The sequence below is a fragment of the Somniosus microcephalus genome, chromosome 2, assembly GCF_052327205.1.
Source record: "Somniosus microcephalus isolate GS21.2 chromosome 2, FLI_Smic_1.0, whole genome shotgun sequence".
Lineage (NCBI taxonomy): Eukaryota > Metazoa > Chordata > Chondrichthyes > Squaliformes > Somniosidae > Somniosus > Somniosus microcephalus.
Window position 1 is genome coordinate 149,923,651 of NC_140988.1, and position 20,380 is coordinate 149,944,030.

Here is a 20,380-nt window from a genome sequence, read left to right on the forward strand (position 1 = left end):
GGTACCCACCATGAATGTATTTGACGACATTGAGACTGAGTCCATGGCGAGATATGGTCATTAGTACCTCTCCTGCACTCTTTCTCCAGAGGATATTATGGGGAGGACACCAGGAGGTTATAGCACTGAACAGAAGCTGGAGGTCATCTTTCTGGGCCAGCTCTTCTGCTGGTGACACATAGTTGCAGAGTTTCACCAAGATCTAACAAAAAAGAATCACAAATTCAAATACCAAACCCAGTGACCATATTTATTTTATATCATGTTGGTGAACTTGTCAGCCTTTGGATAATCATGCTAATCTTTAGGAACCAATGGCTGATGCATGCTACAAAAAAAAAGAGTAATGCATCATACAGTCAGCAAAGATCATTCACAATCATGGTACAGGAAACTCGTTGGTATCCGGCACCTACGGGACCGGGATGATGCCGGTTGATTAAAAATTCCGGATAACGGAGAGGTGAGGTACGAGAGCCCCGTTACACAGCCACAGATCCAGGAATCCCTGTTACACGGCCACAGGTGCAGGAGTCCCTGTTACACGGCCACAGGTGCAGGAACCCCCGGTTACACAGCCACTTGTGCAGGAGTCCCTGTTACACAGCCACAGGTACAGGAGCCCCCGTCAGGGACAGGAGGGTGTGACTATGAGTGAGGCAGGTACGGGGATCCAGGAGGTAGTGTTGGAGGAGCCGCAGCCCTTGCTCTTGTCCAACAGGTTTGAGGCTCTTACTCCCTGTGAGGACAGGAACGGGGACTGCAGGGAGGATGAGCAACCTGGCCACAGCACCGTGGAACGAGGGGCCATTCAAGTGGGGGGAGTAAAAAGAAATGTTGTAGTGGTAGGTGATGGTATCATTAGGGGGATAGGGTTCTTTGCAGCCGAGAGCGAGAGTCCCGAAGGCTGTGTTGCCTGCCTGGTGCCAGGGTTAAGGACATCTCCTCTGGGCTGGAGAGAAACTTGGAGTGGGAGGGGGAGGATCCAGTTGTCGTGGTCCATGTTGGTACCAACAACATAGATAGGACAAGAAGAGGTTCTGCTGAGGGAGTATGAGCAGCTAGGGGCCAAATTAAAAAACAGAACCACAAGGGTAATAATCTCTGGATTACTACCTGAGCCACGAGCAAATTTGGCTAGGGTAAATAAAATCAGAGTGTTAAAGGCGTGGCTCAAAGACTGGTGTGGGAGAAATGGGTTTTGCTTCTTGGGACACTGGCACCAGTACTGGGACAGGAGAGAGCTGTTCCGTTGGGACGGATTTCACTTGGCCAGTGCTGGGACTAGAATCCTGGTGAATCGAATAACTAGGGCTGTAGAGAGAGGGCTTTAAACTGATTAGCGGGGGGAGGTTTCAAGGGAGCAAAAAATAAAAATGTCACCGGAGAAGGCAATAGAGCAAGGTAGCAGTGGGGGAATTAAAAACCAGAGCGTGTCAGGAAGGGACAGAATGTATAAAGGTAAAGTAGTAAAGGGGGTAAAAGCAGGAATAAATTGTCACAAAACATATTTAAAAGTTCTTTATCTGAATGCACGCAGCATTCGTAACAAAATAGACGAGTTGACGGTACAAATAACTACACATGGGTATGATCTGGTGGCCATTACAGAAACATGGCTGCAAGGTGACCATGACTGGGAACTAAACATCCAGGGGTATTTGACAATTAGGAAGGACAGACAGGAAGGAAAGGGAGGTGGGGTGGCTATGTTGATAAAGGATGGAATCACTGCAATAGTGAGAAATGATATTGGGTCAAAGGATCAGGATAGTGAAACAGTTTGGGTGGAGATAAGGAATAATAAGGGGAAAAAGTCACTAGTGGGCGTAGTCTATAGGCCTCCTAACAGTTGCAACTCTGTTGGTTGGAGTATAAATCAGGAAATAGTTGGGGCTTGCAATAAGGGAACAGCTATAATCATGGGGGATTTTAACTTTCATATTGACTGGACAAATCAAATTGGGCAGGGCAGCCTTGAGGAAGAGTTCATAGAGTGCATTAGGGACGGGTTCCTTGAGCAGTCTGTTACTGAACCAACCAGGGGGCAGGCAATCTTAGATCTGGTCCTGTGTAATGAGACAGGATTAATAAAAAATGTCCTAGTAAAGGATCCCCTTGGAATGAGTGACCATAACATGGTTGAATTCCAAATTCAGTTGGAGGGTGAGAGAGTTGGATCTCAAACCAGCGTACTAAGCTTAAATAAAGGAGACTATGAAGGTATGAGAGCAGAGTTGACTAAAGTGGACTGGGAAAAGAGATTAAAGTGTAAGATGGTACAGGAGCAGTGGTGTACATTCAAGGAGATATTTCACAACTTTCAAGAAAAATATATTCCACTGAGGAAAAAGGGGCGTAAAAGATAAGACAGCCATCCGTGGCTAAGTAAAGTAATAAAGGATAGTATCGGACTGAAAACAAGGGCATATAAAGTAGCCAAATCTAGTGGGAGGATAGAAGATTAGGAAGCATTTAAAAGCCAGCAAAGAATAACTAAAAGATTAATTAAGAAAGGGAAGATAGATTATGAAAGTAAACTAGCAAAAAATATAAAAACAGATAGCAAGAGTTTCTACAGTTATATAAAAAGAAAAAGGGTGGCTAAAGTGAATGTTGGTCCCTTAGTGGACGAGACCGGGAAATTAGTGGTGGGGAACATGGAGATGGCAAAAACTCTTAACAAATATTTTGTATCAGTCTTTACAGTAGAGGACACTAAAAATATCCCAACACTGGACAAACAGGGGACTATGGGGGGGGAGGAGCTTAACACGATTAAAATCACTAAGAAGGTGGTACTCGGTAAGATAATGGGACTAAAGGCGGATAAATCCCCATGACCTGATGGCTTACATCCTAGGGTCTTGAGAGAAGTAGCGGTAGGGGTTGCGGATGCATTAGTGGTAATTTTCCAAAACTCCCTGGATTCAGGAAAGGTCCCAGCAGATTGGAAAACTGCTAATGTAATGCCCTTATTTAAAAAGGGAAGTAGACAACAGGCTGGAAACTATAGACCAGTTAGCCTAACATCTGTGGTTGGTAAAATGTTGGAGTCCATTAAGGAAGCAGTAACAGGACATTTGGATAAGCATAATTTAATCGGACAGAGTCAGCATGGTTTTATGAAGGGGAAGTCATGTTTGACAAATTTGCTTGAATTCTTTGAGGACGTAACAAACAGGGTGGATAAAGGGGAACCAGTGGATGTGGTGTATTTGGACTTCCAAAAGGCATTTGACAAGGTGCCACACAAAAGATTACTGCACAAGATAAAAAATCACGGGATTGGGGTAATGTACTGGCATGGGTGGAAGATTGGCTATCTAACAGAAAACAGAGTTGGGATAAATGGTTCATTCTCGGGTTGGCAATCAGTGACTAGTGGTGTTCCACAGGGGTCAGTGCTGGGACCCCAACTCTTTACAATCTATATTAACGATTTGGAGGAAGGGACCGAGTGCAACGTATCCAAGTTTGCCGACGATACAAAGATGGGAGGGAAAGCAGTAAGTGAGGAGGACATAAAAAACCTGCAAAAGGACATAGACAGGCTAAGTGAGTGGGCAGAAATTTGGCAGATGGAATATAATGTTGGAAAGTGTGAGGTTATGCACTTTGGCAGAAAAAATCAAAGAGCAAGTTATTATCTAAATGGAGAGAAACTGCAAAGTGCTACAGTACAAAGGGATCTGGGGGTCCTGGTGCATGAAACACAGAAGGTTAGTATGCAGGTACAGCAGGTGATCAGGAAGGCCAATGGAATCTTGGCTTTTATTGCAAGGGGGATGGAGTATAAAAGCAGGGAAGTCTTGCTTCAGTTATACAGGGTACTGGTGAGGCCACACCGGGAATACTGCGTACAGTTTTGGTTTCCTTATTTAAGAAAAGATATCCTTGCTCTCGAGGCAGTTCAGAGAAGGTTCACTCGGTTGATTCCGGAGATGAGGGGGTTGACTTATGAGGAAAGGTTGAGTAGGTTGGGCCTCTACTCATTGGAATTCAGAAGAATGAGAGGCGATCTTATCGAAACATATAAGATTGTGAGGGGGCTTGATCGGGTGGATCTTAGAATAAGTGGCTGCCCTTTCAAAACTGAGATGAGGAGAAACTTCTTCACTCAGAGGGTAGTAAATCTATGGAATTTGCTACCTCAGAGAGCTGTGGAAGCTGCGACATTAAATAAATTTAAAACGGAGATAGACAGTTTCCTAGCTGATAAGGGAATTAGGGGTTACGGGGAGCGGGCAGGGAAGTGGACGTAAGTCTAGGTTCGGATCAGCCATGATCCTATTGAATGGCGGAGCAGGCCCGAGGGGCCGTATGGCCTACTCCTGCTCCTACTTCTTATGTTCTTATGTACACGGCCACAGATCCAGGAGTCCCTGTTACACAGCTACAGGTGCAGGAACCCCGGTTACACAGCCACAGGTGCAGAAGTCCCGGTTACACGGCCACAAGTGCTGGAGCCCCGGTTACACGACCACAGATCCAGGAGTCCCTGTTACACGGCCACAGGTGCAGGAACCCCGATTACACAGCCACAGGTGCAGGAACCCTGGTTACACGACCACAGGTGCAGGAACCCTGGTGACACAGCCACAAGTGCTGGAGCCCCAGTTACATAGCCACAGGTACAGGGGACCCGGTCACACAACCAGAGGTGCAGGAGGAACCCCGGTTACACAGCCACAAGTGCTGGAGCCCCGGTTACACAGCCACAGGTAACCCGGTTACACAACCAGAGGTGCAGGAGCCATGGTTACACGGCAAAAGGTACGAGAACCCCGGTTACACAGCCACAAAAATACAGTAAAACTTACCTTTGGGTTCCTGAACCTACTCCTGAATTTTGCCGGTTATTAGAGAATTCCGGATAATTAGGTGCCGTTTAAACGAGAGTTTCCTATATCATTTTTGAACTGCTACTGAGCTAATAGCATTAGTTTTTGAACATAAGATTGAGAATAGCCTAATGGTACAACAGTGTTGAAACTATAGACTTGACTATAACAGAAACAAATTGATCCAAGATGATCAGAGTATAAATGTAGCCAGCAGTACTGAATTTCTGTTGTGGCTGACATGAATCTTGTCATTCATGTAGAAATGACTTATGAAATGATACTGGGCGGCCTGCTGGTGGCGCTGTCCAGGGAGAGTATAAATACTCGAGCATGGGCCCAGCTTGCCCAGGACATTCTTTAACAGGAACTAGCGAAGGACACATCTAGATCTCCATGTTGAAAAACAGTTGATTAAAGCCTTGTTTAATACTTAGACCAAGTGCCTAGTAGTTTTCTTACGTCAATGGCTGTTACATGAACATCTTTTAAGTTATAAACAGATCCAATATCTATCAGATTCCTTTATGTCCTTGATGTAAGAATTGTTTTGTTAAATAAAAATATTGCCGTTTTTGAATTTTTATTCTGCTGCCCGTGTCCTAACTTGCACCAAGTCCCGTTCACCCATCTCCCCTGTGCTCGCAGACCTATATTGGCTCCCGGTTAAGCAAAGCCTCGATTTTAAAATTCTCATCCCGATTTTCAAATCCCTCCGCAGTCTCGCCCCTCCATATCTCTGTAATCTTCTCCAACCCCTCAACCCTCCGAGCTATCTGCACTCCTCTAATTCTGGCCTCTTTTTGAGCATCCCTGATTATAATCGCTCCACCATTGGTGGCTGTGCCTTCTGTTGCCTAGGCCCTAAGCTCTGGAATTCCCTCTCTAAACCTCTCTACCGCTCCTTAAAACTTACCTCTTTGACCAAGCTTTTGATCAACAGCTGTAATTTCGCCTTATGTTGCTCCGTGTCAAAATGTTTTTATAATACTCCTGTGAAGCACCTTGGGACGTTTTACTACGTTAAAGGTGCTATAGAAGTACAAGTTGTTGTTATTGTTGTTGGGGAAAGCTAAATCAAAATCTGATATTCTTAAATTCAAACATATCAGCATCTAAGCAGACCCACATGCTCACTCACTGATGAATCAAAGTTCCTCAGGAATTTCCTGAGGAAAATAGTTGCATTTAAATTTCAGTTCAAAATCCCATGCATTTTAATCTTTACCATCAAATCTATACAAATTATTTTTCCTAGAAGCATGAACCTACAGTCCTTCAGATGTGCATTTTTTGCTAATTGTTGGAGGATATGAATCCTATTTTCTTCCAATTCCCCAGCTCTCAATCTACACAATTGTGGCCAAGGAATTTGACTGGCCTGCTCGCAAGATTCCACCAATGCCACTATGAGCTGTTTATGATGAGGCATGCAAAGGCATGACTCTTCCTTTAATTTGAACTCCCCAGTGGAAGGCACGTGCAATTGGCAACCCATCAATATGGGGATGAAACACACATCTCAATGCATGGCTTAGCTTGCTGGAGATAGTGTTTTGAAGTATTAAAAAATCACAGGTTAGAGCTGGGAACGGGGGTGGGGGGGGGGGGTGGTAGTGCAGCAGGTTAGACACTGGCATTTCCACCTCTGGGACCAAAGTTCAATTCTAGCCCAGACGGATGGGAATCAAAGTCTCATCTGTCTGAATATAGATTGAACATAATTTTTACTCGTTCCAGACACACTGCTGCAATATTTTCCAAGGTGTTGGCTGGCACCTGTGTTGGTTTCACATGTACATGTTTTTACACATCTTACATAGATACATACATAGAAGATAGGAGCAGGAGTAGGCCATTCGGCCCTTCGTGCCTGCTCCGCCATTCGATGAGATCATGGCTGATCCTTTAATTCAGTATCCCGTCCCCGCCTTCTCTCCGTAACCCTTAACCCCTTTTGCCCGTAGAAATATATCTAATTCCCTCTTAAATATATTTAATGAGCTGGCGTACACTGCCCTCTGTGGCAATGAGTTCCACAGGTTCACCACTCTCTGAGTGAAGAAATTCCCCCTCATCTCTGTCCTAAATGGTTTAGCCCTTATCCTTAAATTATGTCCTCTAGTTCTGTTCTCACCCGCCAAGGGAAACATTCCTTCTGCATCCAGTCTGTCTAGACCTGTCAGAATTTTATACACTTCTATGAGGTCCCCTCTCAATCTTCTAAACTCCAGTGTGTACATCCCTAAACTACATAGTCTCTCCTCATAGGTCATTCCCGCCATTCCTGGTATCAGCCTGGTGAATCGCCGCTGCACCCCCTCCATGGCAAGAACATCCTTCCTCAGATGAGGCGACCAAAACTGTACACAGTACTCGAGGTGTGGTCTCACCAGTGCCCTGTACAGCTGCAGCAAGGTATCCCTGTTCCTGTATTCTAACCCTTTTGCTATGAAGGCCAGCATACCGTTTGCCTTCTTGACCGCCTGTTGCACCTGCATGCTCGCCTTCAGTGACTGGTGTACAAGAACACCCAGGTCTCTCTGTACTTCCCCCTCTCCCAATCTATTGCCATTTAAATAATAATTTGCCCTCCCGTTCCTGCACCCAAGGTGGATAACTTCGCACTTGTCCACATTATAGTGCATCTGCCATTTATCCGCCCAATCGCCCAGTCTGTCCAAATCGCTCTGGAGCTTCCTGGTCTCTTCCTCTGAGCCCACCCCCCCTCCTAGTTTAGTGTCGTCTGCAAATTTGGAAATGCTGCATCCGACTCCCTGATCCAGGTCATTAATGTAAATTGTGAACAGCTGGGGGCCCAGGACAGATCCCTGTGGTACCCCACTTGTTACTGCCTGCCATTCAGAAAATGAGCCGTTTATTCCAACTCTCTGTTTTCTATCTGACAGCCAGTTCCCTATCCACGCCAAAACTTTCCCCTTTATCCCATGAGCCTCAATTTTCCATGCTAATCTTTTATGTGGGACCTTATCGAAGGCCTTTTGGAAGTCCAGGTACACCACATCTACTGGCTCTCCCCCATCTATTCTACCAGTTACTCCCTCTTATAACATTTTAAAGAGAGAAAACCATTTGCACATTAAAAGCTAAAACAATGGATAATTGTAAGTAGCTTTTGAGAGGTAACAGAACCACTAAAATTATGACGACTACATTTTTGTATCTTTGATTTATGTCAATCCATTTAGCCTCCTCACGATGATACTGTCAGAAATGGAACGGCATTAGAAGTGATTGTACTTGACATTAAAATACATTTTTAATGGGCATGTTGTGTAGAATCACAATATTACCAATTTTACAACCACCAATTAAGGAATACGGCTCAACTCAGTTCAGCTTACTAATTAAAAACAGTGATCACTGCCGATAGATAGTTGGTTCTGGGTGAAGTTGCCGCACTGAAAATGTCATTAAGGAATCTCAGGAAAATTCTAAGTAAACTCAAACATAAAAAAGAGTATTTTACCTGTACAAACACTTTCTGCAACAGTGCCCGTCGTTCACTGAGCGGTAGCTCTGTCTGAGCTCCTCCAGGTACATCAGGCACATGTGGAAGATCGAAGAATAGGTAGAGGCATTTAACTAGCGTGGAAGGCAGAGACATTGTAGTCATATAGTCCACAGTTTTCTGTTTTTAAAAAAAAGGGAAATTAGATTATTGTTATCTACATTGAAATAGCATGGTGATCCTCTATCTGACACTTTCAATATCAGAATTTCAAGCACACAACTCAAAAGGTGGCACAAGCAATAAAGCTAGCAGCTACCAACTAATTCACAGGTCTGAGGCTTCATCCACTTAATTCACTCAATGAAGTCTGGTCATTCCTCAACTACCACAGCAAGCAGTCCATCACATAGGTGCAAGATATTTTATATTAGGGAGAAGTAAAACTAATTTGGTCTAGGTTATGTGCATGGGTCAATTGTCTTTTGTTAGTCACGCACAGGAAGTGGCTCTCATTCACCAATTTAGTATTTGTCAAATGCAAGAACTCCAAAAAAAATGAAAGCTTGAACTTTTTAATAGTTGGCCTCTCTACTGGAGCTGCCACCTATGCTTCATATCCAAGGCTGGTTGCTGAAAACATAGAATTTTGTCATTCATCTCAGTTCCCCAGCATCCACCATCTTGGCATTGATCCACTAAAAGCAACTTTATTGCACATTTATTCCTCCCCAAAAAACTTTGCAGATTTCTTGTGTGTTGACTAACTCAGAGGATGGGTAAACAAACTTCCCTTGTAAATACAACTCTTAGGCACAGTATATAGTTGGTGAACAAGAAACTTGGCGTGTCCTTTAATTTTCTCTTCTGCTGGCGGAAGCATCCACTCTCTACTCAAGCAACTCTTATTCAAAGAAAGTTAACAAAAGATAACATTCAAACCATTGATAATTTTGAAATTGATTTTTTCCCTACTCCAACACTTCCCTTGATTTTCTCCATTTAGTTTGTGGTATTTAAAGTAAATGAACCCACATAAAGAGAGATAGCCAAGGGTCAGAAAGCAAAAATAAGCAGTAAATGAATGTTTTATAGAATTGGCATGGTGAAGCTAGTGCTGTGCCCCAGGGCTTTGTGTTGAGACTATTTTTTATGAAAATTGCCATTGGATCACCCCTTATTCTTCTCTGTTTAAGCAAACAGCCCCAATTTTTGAGCCGTACTTCTTAACTTATAACCCATCATTCTAGTGAATTTTCACTGTACCTTTCCCTGATTCTTATGCCCTTTCTATAATGGGATGCCCATAACTGGATGAAATACTGCAACTGTGGTCTAACAAATAGCCCTGTATAGATACATTATATCTTTGTTTTTATATTTAATGCCCCCATGAATAAAACACAGAATCTCAGTTGCCTTTATTGTTTCCACTTCCACTGTTAAAGATTTATATATTTGAACCCCTGGATCTCTCCGTTCCTCCACTTTGTTAATAGTCTAATCATTTAGGGTATATTTCCTTCCACTGCTCTTTAACCAGAATATTCTGATATCCTGCCCATTTCCAAATCATTTATACAAATGAAAAACAAAAGTCCTGGGGTGCACCATGACTCGCATCCTGCCAATCCTAAAAACATCCAGTTACTGCTTATTTTTGCCTGCTGTCTCTTAGCCATCCTTCTATTCATGTGGCTTAATTTACCATAACTACCACATGCCTTAATTCTCAGAACAGGTTTTTTTTGTGCCACTTTAGTAAATGCCTTCTGAAAATCCAAAAATACATTAATTGCATTCCACTTTATATATACGCTCTGGTTTTCTATAAAAATTCAATTAGGTTTGTCAAGCATGTCCTGCCTTTCAGAAATTCATGCTTGACTTTTCTTGATTAGCCATGCCTTTTAAATATTCACTAATTTCATTGCATATTATGGCTGGATGAGTTTACCTATAATTGCGGTAAGAATAGCTGTTTTATAATTTCCCAAATTATGTTTTTCTCCTTTAGAACTGGGGTGCAGCACTTGTAACCTTCATGTCCCTTGGTGCAATTCCAATTTTTTTGAAAATTATGGTTAATACCTTTGTTACCTCTTCCACAATCTCAGTATTTTGGGATGTATAGCATCTTGATAATTTTTCTATTTTTAGTCCTATTAACCTCTCTAAAAAGGTGTCCTTTTGAATACAGGGAGGAGGTCCAGCATCTCGTGAAGTGGTGCGCCGATAACAACCTGGCCCTCAACATCAAGAAAACCAAAGAAATCATTGTGGACTTCAGGAAGTCTAAAGGCGGAAGTCACACCCCCATCCACATCCATGGGGCTGTGGTGGAAAGGGTGGACAGCTTTAAGTTCCTCGGAGTCCACATCACGGAAGACCTCTCCTGGTCCCTCAATACCTCCTCTCTGGTGAAGAAGGCCCAGCAGCGCCTATATTTCCTAAGGAGGCTGAAGGGATGTAACCTGTCACCCCTGATCCTCCCTAACTTTTACCGCTGCACAACTGACGAACTGTATCACAGTATGGTATGGCAGCTGTAGCTACTATGACCGGAAAGCCCTGCAGCGGGTAGTCAAAACTGCCCAACGCATTACCGGCACCCGGCTACCGACCATAGAGCACATATACCAGAAACGCTGTTTACGGAGGTCACGGACCATCATCAAAGACCCTACCCACCCCAGCCACAGTCTGTTCGCCCTCCTGCCATCTGGGAGACGCTACAGATGCATTCGCACCCGAACGACCAGATTTAGGAACAGCTTCTTTCCCAGGGCTGTCATCCTACAGAACTCCACAAATAAACTCTAAAGCCTGCACATCTGCCAATGCACTTTATTATGTTTATGTTAATGAAAGCCAAATGAATGTTGAATGTTTAAATGTCTTAATCTAAATGTACACTCTCGGGAGCCGCAAGCCTACATTTCGTTGTACTGCACTTGTGCACTAACAATGACAATAAAGTTGATTATTATTATTATTAGTGATGGCTCTTCCACATCCACCTTGGGCACTGCTACAGTCCTACTGTTATCTTTGCAGAGACTCATACAAAATACTTCTTAGGTTTCTCCACCATTCCCTCACTCTCAAGTGTAAGATGGACCCCTTTGTCTCTAACTTCTTTAACTAATATATTATGTTCCTGCAGTATGCACCTATGTGGTCCACAAAAACTTGGACAGTCCTGTATGAGAGGTAAATGCAAACTTATCTACCATCTGGATCTTCCCGATTCCCTGAATCTATTTTGACTTCCATGTAAGAATATATTGAAATTTAAATTTGAATTAATGGCTCCTTTGTGCACTGTATCAAACCCAATTAACCTCCTGATCAAACCCAAGGTTACATCCATTAGATTACCCTGGTTGTCTAATTTAGCTGTCTACTCAAAAGAATTTGTGAGGTATGACTGGTTATTTCTAAATCTACACTGACTATTACCTTTAAGCTCTGCTCTTTTCAGATAAATGCTGATAAAATCCCCAAATTAAAAATGAACGCAGAAAAACAACCAGGATATGCCCCTTTCCGAGTCTGCTGTCTTAACAGTTGCCATGCAACCCCATCATTCTGGTAATCCTTTTTTTTTTTAAAGAGCTATTGGCAGAAAGATAGGGTAGATACATTGAACAAAAAACTTTGACAGCCACAGGCAACTTGCACAGAGCTTGAATTGCATTCAAAAAACAAGACAGATAAAAAGGTTAATACTTTCACTCAATATCCACATAAAAATGGATTTAATTTTCAAGTCCACTTGAAAACAAAGAAGTAACTAAGAGATTGTCATCTTGAGCTGTCAGATCAAGGCAACAACACCTTAGATGAGATTTCAAGAAGGAAGAAAACAAACGTAATTCACAAAAGGAGCTTTATCCCAGTGGCAGATACATAAACTCACAAAAGACAGGTCAGCCACCAGGATAAGAAATCCAGATTTAGCAGATGTCAGGAGCCATCCCCTCGAATCCGAATGAAACATTGCAGGTTAAAAACTGGCTAAAGTAACCCCCACCCCTTTTACAGCACCTATTTTTTGAATGATTCCAAAGTTTTTCCTGGACTGCCCTACCCAGAAGAGTATTAATCACTCTTTACATGAAGCACTTTACTCGTTCTCCTAAACTATATAAAATAAAAAAGAGCTACCCCATATTATTGAAACTGTGAATAAAAACTGGTGAATAAAAATTTGCTTTTGACTAAAGATGCTACTATGCTTTATATTGAACAGAAGCACAGAGGAAAAAATAAAATTATAGGAAGAATAATGAAGAAAGATGCAAACATTGAATCTAAACCAAAACTTAAGATTTAGAAACTAGAAGGACAACTATTCTCAATTTCAGGAAAGACAATCCATAGGGATTAAAATAAAAAAATTGTAAAGAATTTTATGAAGTCCTATGTATTTCTGAACGTCTTCAAATCTATAATCAGTTGATTTGAAATTAATCAGATTATTGTACTCCATTTGATAAGATTGATTATATTCAAAATTCAAAAAACAATAAAAATTACATGCTAAACAAAAGGCCACAGGAGGGAATAGATTTCCTGTTGAATCATGATTCTCTGGCTATTTCTTGAACTTTACTTTGTTGAAGATGTACCTTAAAAAAATGGAGCATTCACCGAATAGAGTAATTAACACTAATTATTAAACTGAAATAAAGATGTAGCTATTTCAGAGCGATAAAGATCCATTACCCAATTTGCATTTTAAAACTTGGCAAAAGAAAGAAAATATCATGCAACAATAGGCAAGAGATAATGTAGTAAACAGTGAGGAGGATAGTAACAGACTTCAGGAGGATGTAGGCAGATTGGTGAAATGGGAAGACATATGGCAGATGTGAAATGATTCACTTTGGTAGGAAGAATGAAAGGTAATATAAACTAAATGGTACAATTTTAAAGGGGGTGCAGGAACAGAGAGACCTGGGGGTGTGTGCACACAAGTCTTTGAAGGTGACAAGACAAGTTATGAAGGCTGTTAAAAAGGCATACGGGATCCTTGGCTTTATAAACAGAGGTATAGAGTACAAATGCAATAAAGTCATGCTGAAACTTTATAAAACACTAGTTAGGCCCTAGCTGGAGGATTGTGTTCAATTCTGGGCACCACACTTTAGGATGTCAAAGCCTTGAAGGCGGGTGCAGAAGAGATTTACTAGAATGGTACCAGGGATAAAATAATTCAGTTATGTGGAGGGACTAGAGAAACTGAGGTTGTTCTCCTTAGAGCAGAGAAGATTAAGGGGAGATTTAATAGAGGTGATCAAAACCCTGGTTTTGATAGAGTAAATAGGAGAAACTGCTTCCAGTGGCAGAAGCATCTGTAACCAGAGGGGACAGTTTTTAGATAATTGGCAAAGGAACCAGAGGCGACATAAGGAAATAACTCACTGCGTTGCGTAATTTTTTATGATGATCTGGAATGCACTGTCTGAAAGGGTAGTGGAAGCAGATTCAATTATAACTTTCAAAATGGAATTGGATAAATACTTGAAAAGGAAAATTTTGCTGGGCTATGGGGAAAGAGGTTAGTGGGACTAAATAGCTCTTTCAAAGAGCCAGCACAGACACGATGGGCCAAATGGCCTCTGTTAGATCCGTGATTCTTTAAATAGGATGTTTCCCCAAGAACTACACGGAGGCTGTAACTTAACAATCAACAGGTGTTTACTAGAGTAGAGTAGTCTCAAGACTGAAGTACAGAAGCCTGCTCCGGCTTTATATACAGGTGTGGTCACTGCCGGTACTACAGTATACAGGAGCTGTAAAACCGTTCTCTCTTAAAGGTATATACACAACAATTCCTCCCCTTTTAGATTAACAGTACCATAACATTCATTTAACAATTAACATTTTTAACATGCAACATTAACTGAAAATAGTCCATTTATAAATTCAGTCTTTGGGGCGGCTTCCCGATCCTTTCTGGATAGCGCCTTCCCTGAGGTTCTTGTTCTTGGTGCGGAGGCGATTCTGGCCCCCTTTCGTCGGTTAGTTCATCAGTTTCCACTGCTACTGTTTGAGGTAGATGCTACCGGTATGTCGGGTTCATCCCCAGGTACGCGAGACATGGGGTTGACTCGTTCCTGTGACGCCAAGATCTGGTCGACGTGGCGTCTCACAATGTTCTCCCCGACATCGACTGTGTACATTAATGGCCCCTGCCGTGTGCATATCGTTCCGGGTTGCCATTTCTCTGTTCGGTAGTCACGGGCCAAGACTGGTTGTCCTACATTGAAGCTCCTTCTCGGCTTCTCATGGATGTGCTGGAATTGTTTATCCTCAACATTTCTTCGCACATTTGGTCTGAGCAAATCCAGACGAGATCCCAACCTTCGGTTAAAGAACATCATGGCCGGGGTCTGGTTGGTAACTGCATGTGTCGCATTTCTGTAGGCTAACAGGAAATTGTCCACCTTATGCTGTAGTGGAATTTCATCATCGCACATGGCCTTTATTGCCTTTTTAAAGGTTTGTACGAACCTCTCAGCCAATCCATTTGTGGCTGGATGATACGGGGCGGATGTGTAATGCCTTACCCCATTCCTTCTCATAAATTTCCGAAACTCTTCGGACACAAACTGTGGTCCGTCATCAGAGCAAATCTGCTCTGGCAAGCCGTTCCTGGCAAATATGGTCCATAGGACTGCAATCGTTTTCTCTGTAGTGGTTGAGGACATTTTGATCACCTCAGGCCATTTCGAGTGCGCATCCACTGCTATTAAGAACATTGAGTCCATGAATGGACCAGCAAAATCAATATGCACCCGTTGCCATGGAGAGGAGGGCCACTCCCATGGGTGTACAGGGGCATGTGGTGGTGCATTTTGGACCTTCTGGCATCCTGAGCAGCTCTTGGTTAGGTCCTCGATTTGTTGCTCAATCCCCGGCCACCACACATAAGCCCTAGCAAGGCTTTTCATTTTTACCCCTCCCAGATGACCTTCGTGAAGCTCATTGAGCACCCTCTCCCATAACTTGGGTGGAATTACCACTCGGGATCCACACATCACTGTCCCCTGGCATACTGACAGCTGTTCTCTTCTGGATGAGAATGCTGGCAACAGTGAGTCGCCATGTGTTGGCCATCCTCTCACCGTCAAATCATATACCTGAGACAGTGTCGGATCATTGCGGGTCTCCTTCTCTATATCCGCGTTAGTTACTGGTAATCATTCAATTATTGACGAATAAAATATCTCGATAGGGTCCACTGCTGGTGCTTCCTCCACAGTAGGCAGCGGCAAGCGTGATAGCCCATCAGCGTTTCCATGTTGTTTCGTGCCTTTATATTCTATTTCATATTGGTTCGCCCTAGAAAAAGGGACCATCTTCGTAACCGTTGTGCAGTCATCACCGGAACGCCCTTCTTTGGATTAAAGATGGAGACAAGTGGTTGGTCAGTCAGCAAGGTGAACTTCTGCCCATGCAGATAGTGGTTGAATTTTTTTACTCCCCATACTAGGCTGAGGGCCTCCCTGTCGATCTGGGCGTAGTTGCGCTCGGCTGAGGTTAGTGACCGAGACGCAAAGGCTACTGGCCTCTCCAACCCGTCTGGGAATTTGTGCGACTGCACCGCTCCAATACCATAGGGTGATGCATCACATGCCAACCGAATTGGTAGTGCTGGGTTGAAATGGGCCAACACCTCTTTTGATGTGATCAATTCTTTGCACTTCTGGAAAACTCCTTTACATTCGTCATTCCACTTCCATGGTACCCCCGTTTGTAGTAGGGTATTCAGTGGGTGTACTACTGTAGACAAATTTGGTAAGAACTTATGGTAGTAGTTTACCAGCCCGAGGAACGACCTCAGTTGTGACACATTTTCCGGTGCTGGAGCCTTGACTACTGCCTCAATCTTTTCAGGAGACTTATGTAACCCTTCTTCATCAATAATGTGGCCACAATACGAGATATGCTTCTGGAAAAACTCGCACTTGTGGCGATTAGCTCGTAGCCCATATTCCTTTAATCTAGTGAGCACCTTCTCCAGGTTGGCGAGGTGATCACTGTCATTTTCGCCCGTGACCAGGATGTCGTCCAAATAACACTGGGTCCCTGGAATCCCTTGCAGGACTTGATCCATTGCCCTTTGCCAAATAGCCGGAGCCGATGCTACCCCGAACACCAGTCGGTTGTATTGATAGAGACCTTTATGAGTGTTGATCGTGAGGTATTGTTTCGAGGCTTCTTCTACCTCCATTTGCAAGTACGCCTGGGCCAGATCAATTTTGGTTAAGCGTTTACCTCCAGATAGCGAGGCGAAAATATCCTCAATCCGTGGAAGCGGATATTGTACCGTGTGAAGGACTGGGTTCACTATCACCTTAAAATCCCCACAGATGCGGACCTTCTTTGGTTCCCCAGGCGTATTACTCAACGACCTCTTCATTACAGGAACGATGGGTGTAGCCCACTCACTCCAGTCTACTTTGGACAGTACTCCTGAACGTTCCAACCCTTCCAGCTCTGCTTCAACGGCTGGTCAGATCGCATAAGGCACCGGTCTGGCCTTCAAAAACTTTGGACTTGCATTTTCCTCTATTTTAATCGTTGCCGTTATGCCTTTTAGTGTTCCGAGTCCCTCCTGGAACACTTCTTGTGCGTCAGTTAGCATTTTTGACAGTCGTCCAGGTGTGGCGTCGTCATCCTTTTTGGCCTCAACCTTCAGTGCCTGTATGGAATGCCAATCTAATTGTATCTTCCGGATCCATTCGCGTCCTAGTAGTGGTGGTCCTCCATCTGGCAATACATATAGGTCCATTTTAGGTATTTCCTGGCCTTTGTATATCACTTTCACCCTTATTTTTCCTTTGGGGTAGACTTTTTGCCCCGTGTACGTCTTCAAGACAATCTCTGTAGCTTTCAAGGGTATATGTGGAAATAGCCGCTTGTAGTCCCTTTGGTTTATGACTGTTAGGGCTGGTCCAGTGTCCAATTCCATTTTCACTTGGACTCCGTCTATCTTGAGTGTGACCCAGATAGTCTGGTGATCCTCCATTTTGGTTACCTTATGTAGTTTCAGACAACCCAGCTCCTTGCTTCCGGAGTCTGTATCATTTCCCTGTTCATCTGAACTACTGTCCATCACCTTATGTACCTTCTTGTACTTCTCCTGTGGAGATTTCTTGCTGTTGGTTTTCTTCCCTGACCTGCAGACTCTTGCTATGTGTCCTGTTTTTCCACACTGTCTGCACACTTGGTCCTTGAACCAACAGTCCTTCTGATCGTGTGTTGTTCTGCCGCAGCGATAACACTTCCCTGCTCCATATGACATTTCATTGGTGCTGTATTCTTGCGGTCTCCGTTGTATCTCTGCAGCGCCCTGTGCGGCTGCTTCGTGTGATACTGCCATGCTGAAAGCCTTGTCCAGCGCAAGATCCTTTTCTGATAAAAGCCGTTTCTGGGTTCCTTCACTTTGAAGCCCACACACAAACTTGTCCCTTAACGTATCTGATAGTCCCGCTCCAAACTGGCAGTGTTTCGATAACTTGCGCAGTTCCGTTAAGTACTCAGCATTACTTTCGTCTTTATGCTGGTTCCTTTTGTGGAACTTAAATCTTTCTGCTATCAGCAGCGGTGTGGGGCTTAAGTGGTCCTGTAGGATTTCTACTATGCTTTCGAAATTCTTCTCCACGGGCTTCTCTGGGGTTATCAGGTTTCGCAGTAAGTCATAAGTTTTTGCACCCATGGAATTTAACAAAACCAGTGCTTTCCCTAGCATCTGGCACTTCATTCGCCCTGCAGTACACCTCAATGCGTTCCACATATGTCGCCCAATCTTCGACTTCATTGTCGAACGCCGTGATACTGCCATTCTTCGCCATCCCTGGGTGTAATTTAACTGTCTAAATGGCGTCTCCCGCGCTCTCCCTTCTTCTCCGCTGGAACAAAATGGCGTCTGCCGCGCTTTCCTTCCTTCCCGCGCTCGCCCTTCTTCTCCGCTGTGGCTTAAAAAAAAGGCGTCTCCCGCGTTCTCCCTTCTTCTCCGCGGCTCAATGGCGTCTCCCGCGCTCTCCTTTCTTCTCCCCGCGGACGCGGTTCAGCCCTTGAGCCCTGGCTGTGCTCTGCGCGTTCTCCTGTGCGCCTTTCCCGTTGCCGTCGCTCGGTCCTGAACCCGGCTGCTGCTTTACCCTCTCTCTCTCTCTCTTGTTTTTCCTCGATGCCGCTCGGTTCTTTAACCCCCGGCTGCGCCCTGTGCGCTTCACCCTCTCTCTTACCCAGTCGACGCTGCTCGGCTTTTCTACGCCGTCGGTCGGCTCCCGCCGCCGCTGTCCGGGAAGGGTGTGCGCTGCACCTGTTGCCAGTCTGTTGCTGGATCGTCGTGGCTCTCAACAGCCACTCCTGGGATGTTCACTTGCTGCCGGATGACTGGGTGGTTGCTCGTGGTCGACGCCTGTGCTTCTGTCCTCGACTTTCTTCCACCGTCCTCCCGGAGCGACTCCTTGATGGGAAATGCAGAGTTGCAGGCAGATTCGAATCAACCTCGTTGCCACTGTTAAATCCGTGATTCTTTAAATAGGATGTTTCCCCAAGAACTACACGGAGGCTGTAACTTAACAATCAACAGGTGTTTACTAGAGTAGAGTAGTCTCAAGACTGAAGTACAGAAGCCTGCTCCGGCTTTATATACAGGTGTGGTCACTGCCGGTACTACAGTATACAGGAGCTGTAAAACAGTTCTCTTAAAGGTACATACACAACAGCCTCTTTCTGTGCTGCATCATTGTATGATTCTATAATTGGAGCATCTCTCTAAATCACCCATTAAATCATGTTTGTATAGTTAAAAAGGTGATGTGAATCAGGGGGCTGAAAATCCTTAGCTCTTCCAGCGTACTCCCACCGTAACTCTGGCAGAAGTGCACTGGAAGGGCTGGAAATCAGGCCAGGCCCCAGATATGCCACCACTGGCAGGAGAATGTAATTATAGCTCGACAAGTTTACATAGGAAATTCCATTATAAATGGGGACACAGGAGTTCATAATAGAAACACAAGAATAAGGGCAGAATATATGACTTTAAAATGGGGACTGAATTAAGTCTATATGCCCTGGATCAATTATCAACCATTCTCTAATGCGCTTTCACCTAAAGACAACATTTGGTCTTCATACCTCGTACATGGACATCACATTTCGGGGCTTCAGACTATGCTGCAATAGGGAACCTTGGTGCAATACAATTTAATATATCTTAAAAATTCTACCACTGAGCTAATCATAGCTCTCGAGGCATTAAATTAACAAGACAGCATGGCTGGCAGTTGTGGATTAGGTTTCAGACTGGGAATCTGGACCCATGATCCAGATCCAACCATAATTACAGATATCTGCATTATATTCATCGTTCCTAGAATTAATGCTCTCGCCGCTTCCCGAGATTCACACTCAACACCGTGCACCACCACGTGAAATCTCTCGACCTCTCTCTTCAGCAGCACCAACTCACTCTCTCTCTCTCTCTCTCTCTCTCTCTCACACAGAGTTGTCCTGGTCCGTAGTTCCATTTCATCCTTTGCCTCATTTTGCACTTCAACAAAAAAATGTTTTTCTTCCTTCCAGGTATCTAGGACCACAAGCTTCAACAACTCTTAAATAGCAACGCCCCTCCGGATCCTCCTTCCCTTTCCCTTTCCTCTGACTCCATCCCTCTTTCCAATCTCACCCTTTGCCATGTTTTCACTATCCCTTGGACCTTCCCCTCTCTGACCCCGAATGATCAGTCCTCAGCTTCATCCCCTTACTTAATGAATTTCAAGCTCAGCATGATGTTGAGCTCTTCTTCCATTGCCTTTGCCGCCGCACCCACTTCTTTAGCCAGGAATCTTCCCCCACCCCCCGTACAGCAAACCCTTTCTCCCAGCTTCAGGATTCTCATTCCACCTGGAACCCTCCCCCTGGCCTCTTAACTTCTCTAAATCATTTCACTGGGAACTGTGCCATGACATCGGTCGTCTCAATGTCTTTGCTCCCCTCACTCACTTTAACCTACCTCCCTCCGAATTTGCAGCATTCCATT

The 20,380-nt window shown here is 44.1% G+C and overlaps 1 protein-coding gene across 2 annotated transcripts in view; it reads right to left on the minus strand.

Moving 5' to 3' along the window:
- Positions 1–20,380, minus strand: part of wdfy3 (WD repeat and FYVE domain containing 3) — a 583,406-nt gene that overhangs the window by 337,673 nt on the left and 225,353 nt on the right. For both annotated transcript variants that reach the window (XM_085963501.1, XM_085963491.1), the window contains exons 5-6: positions 8,335–8,496; positions 10–202 (exon numbers count right to left, since the gene is read on the minus strand). In XM_085963501.1, the coding sequence (XP_085819627.1) occupies positions 10–202; positions 8,335–8,496 (355 nt within the window). The remainder of the gene's footprint in view (positions 1–9; positions 203–8,334; positions 8,497–20,380) is intronic.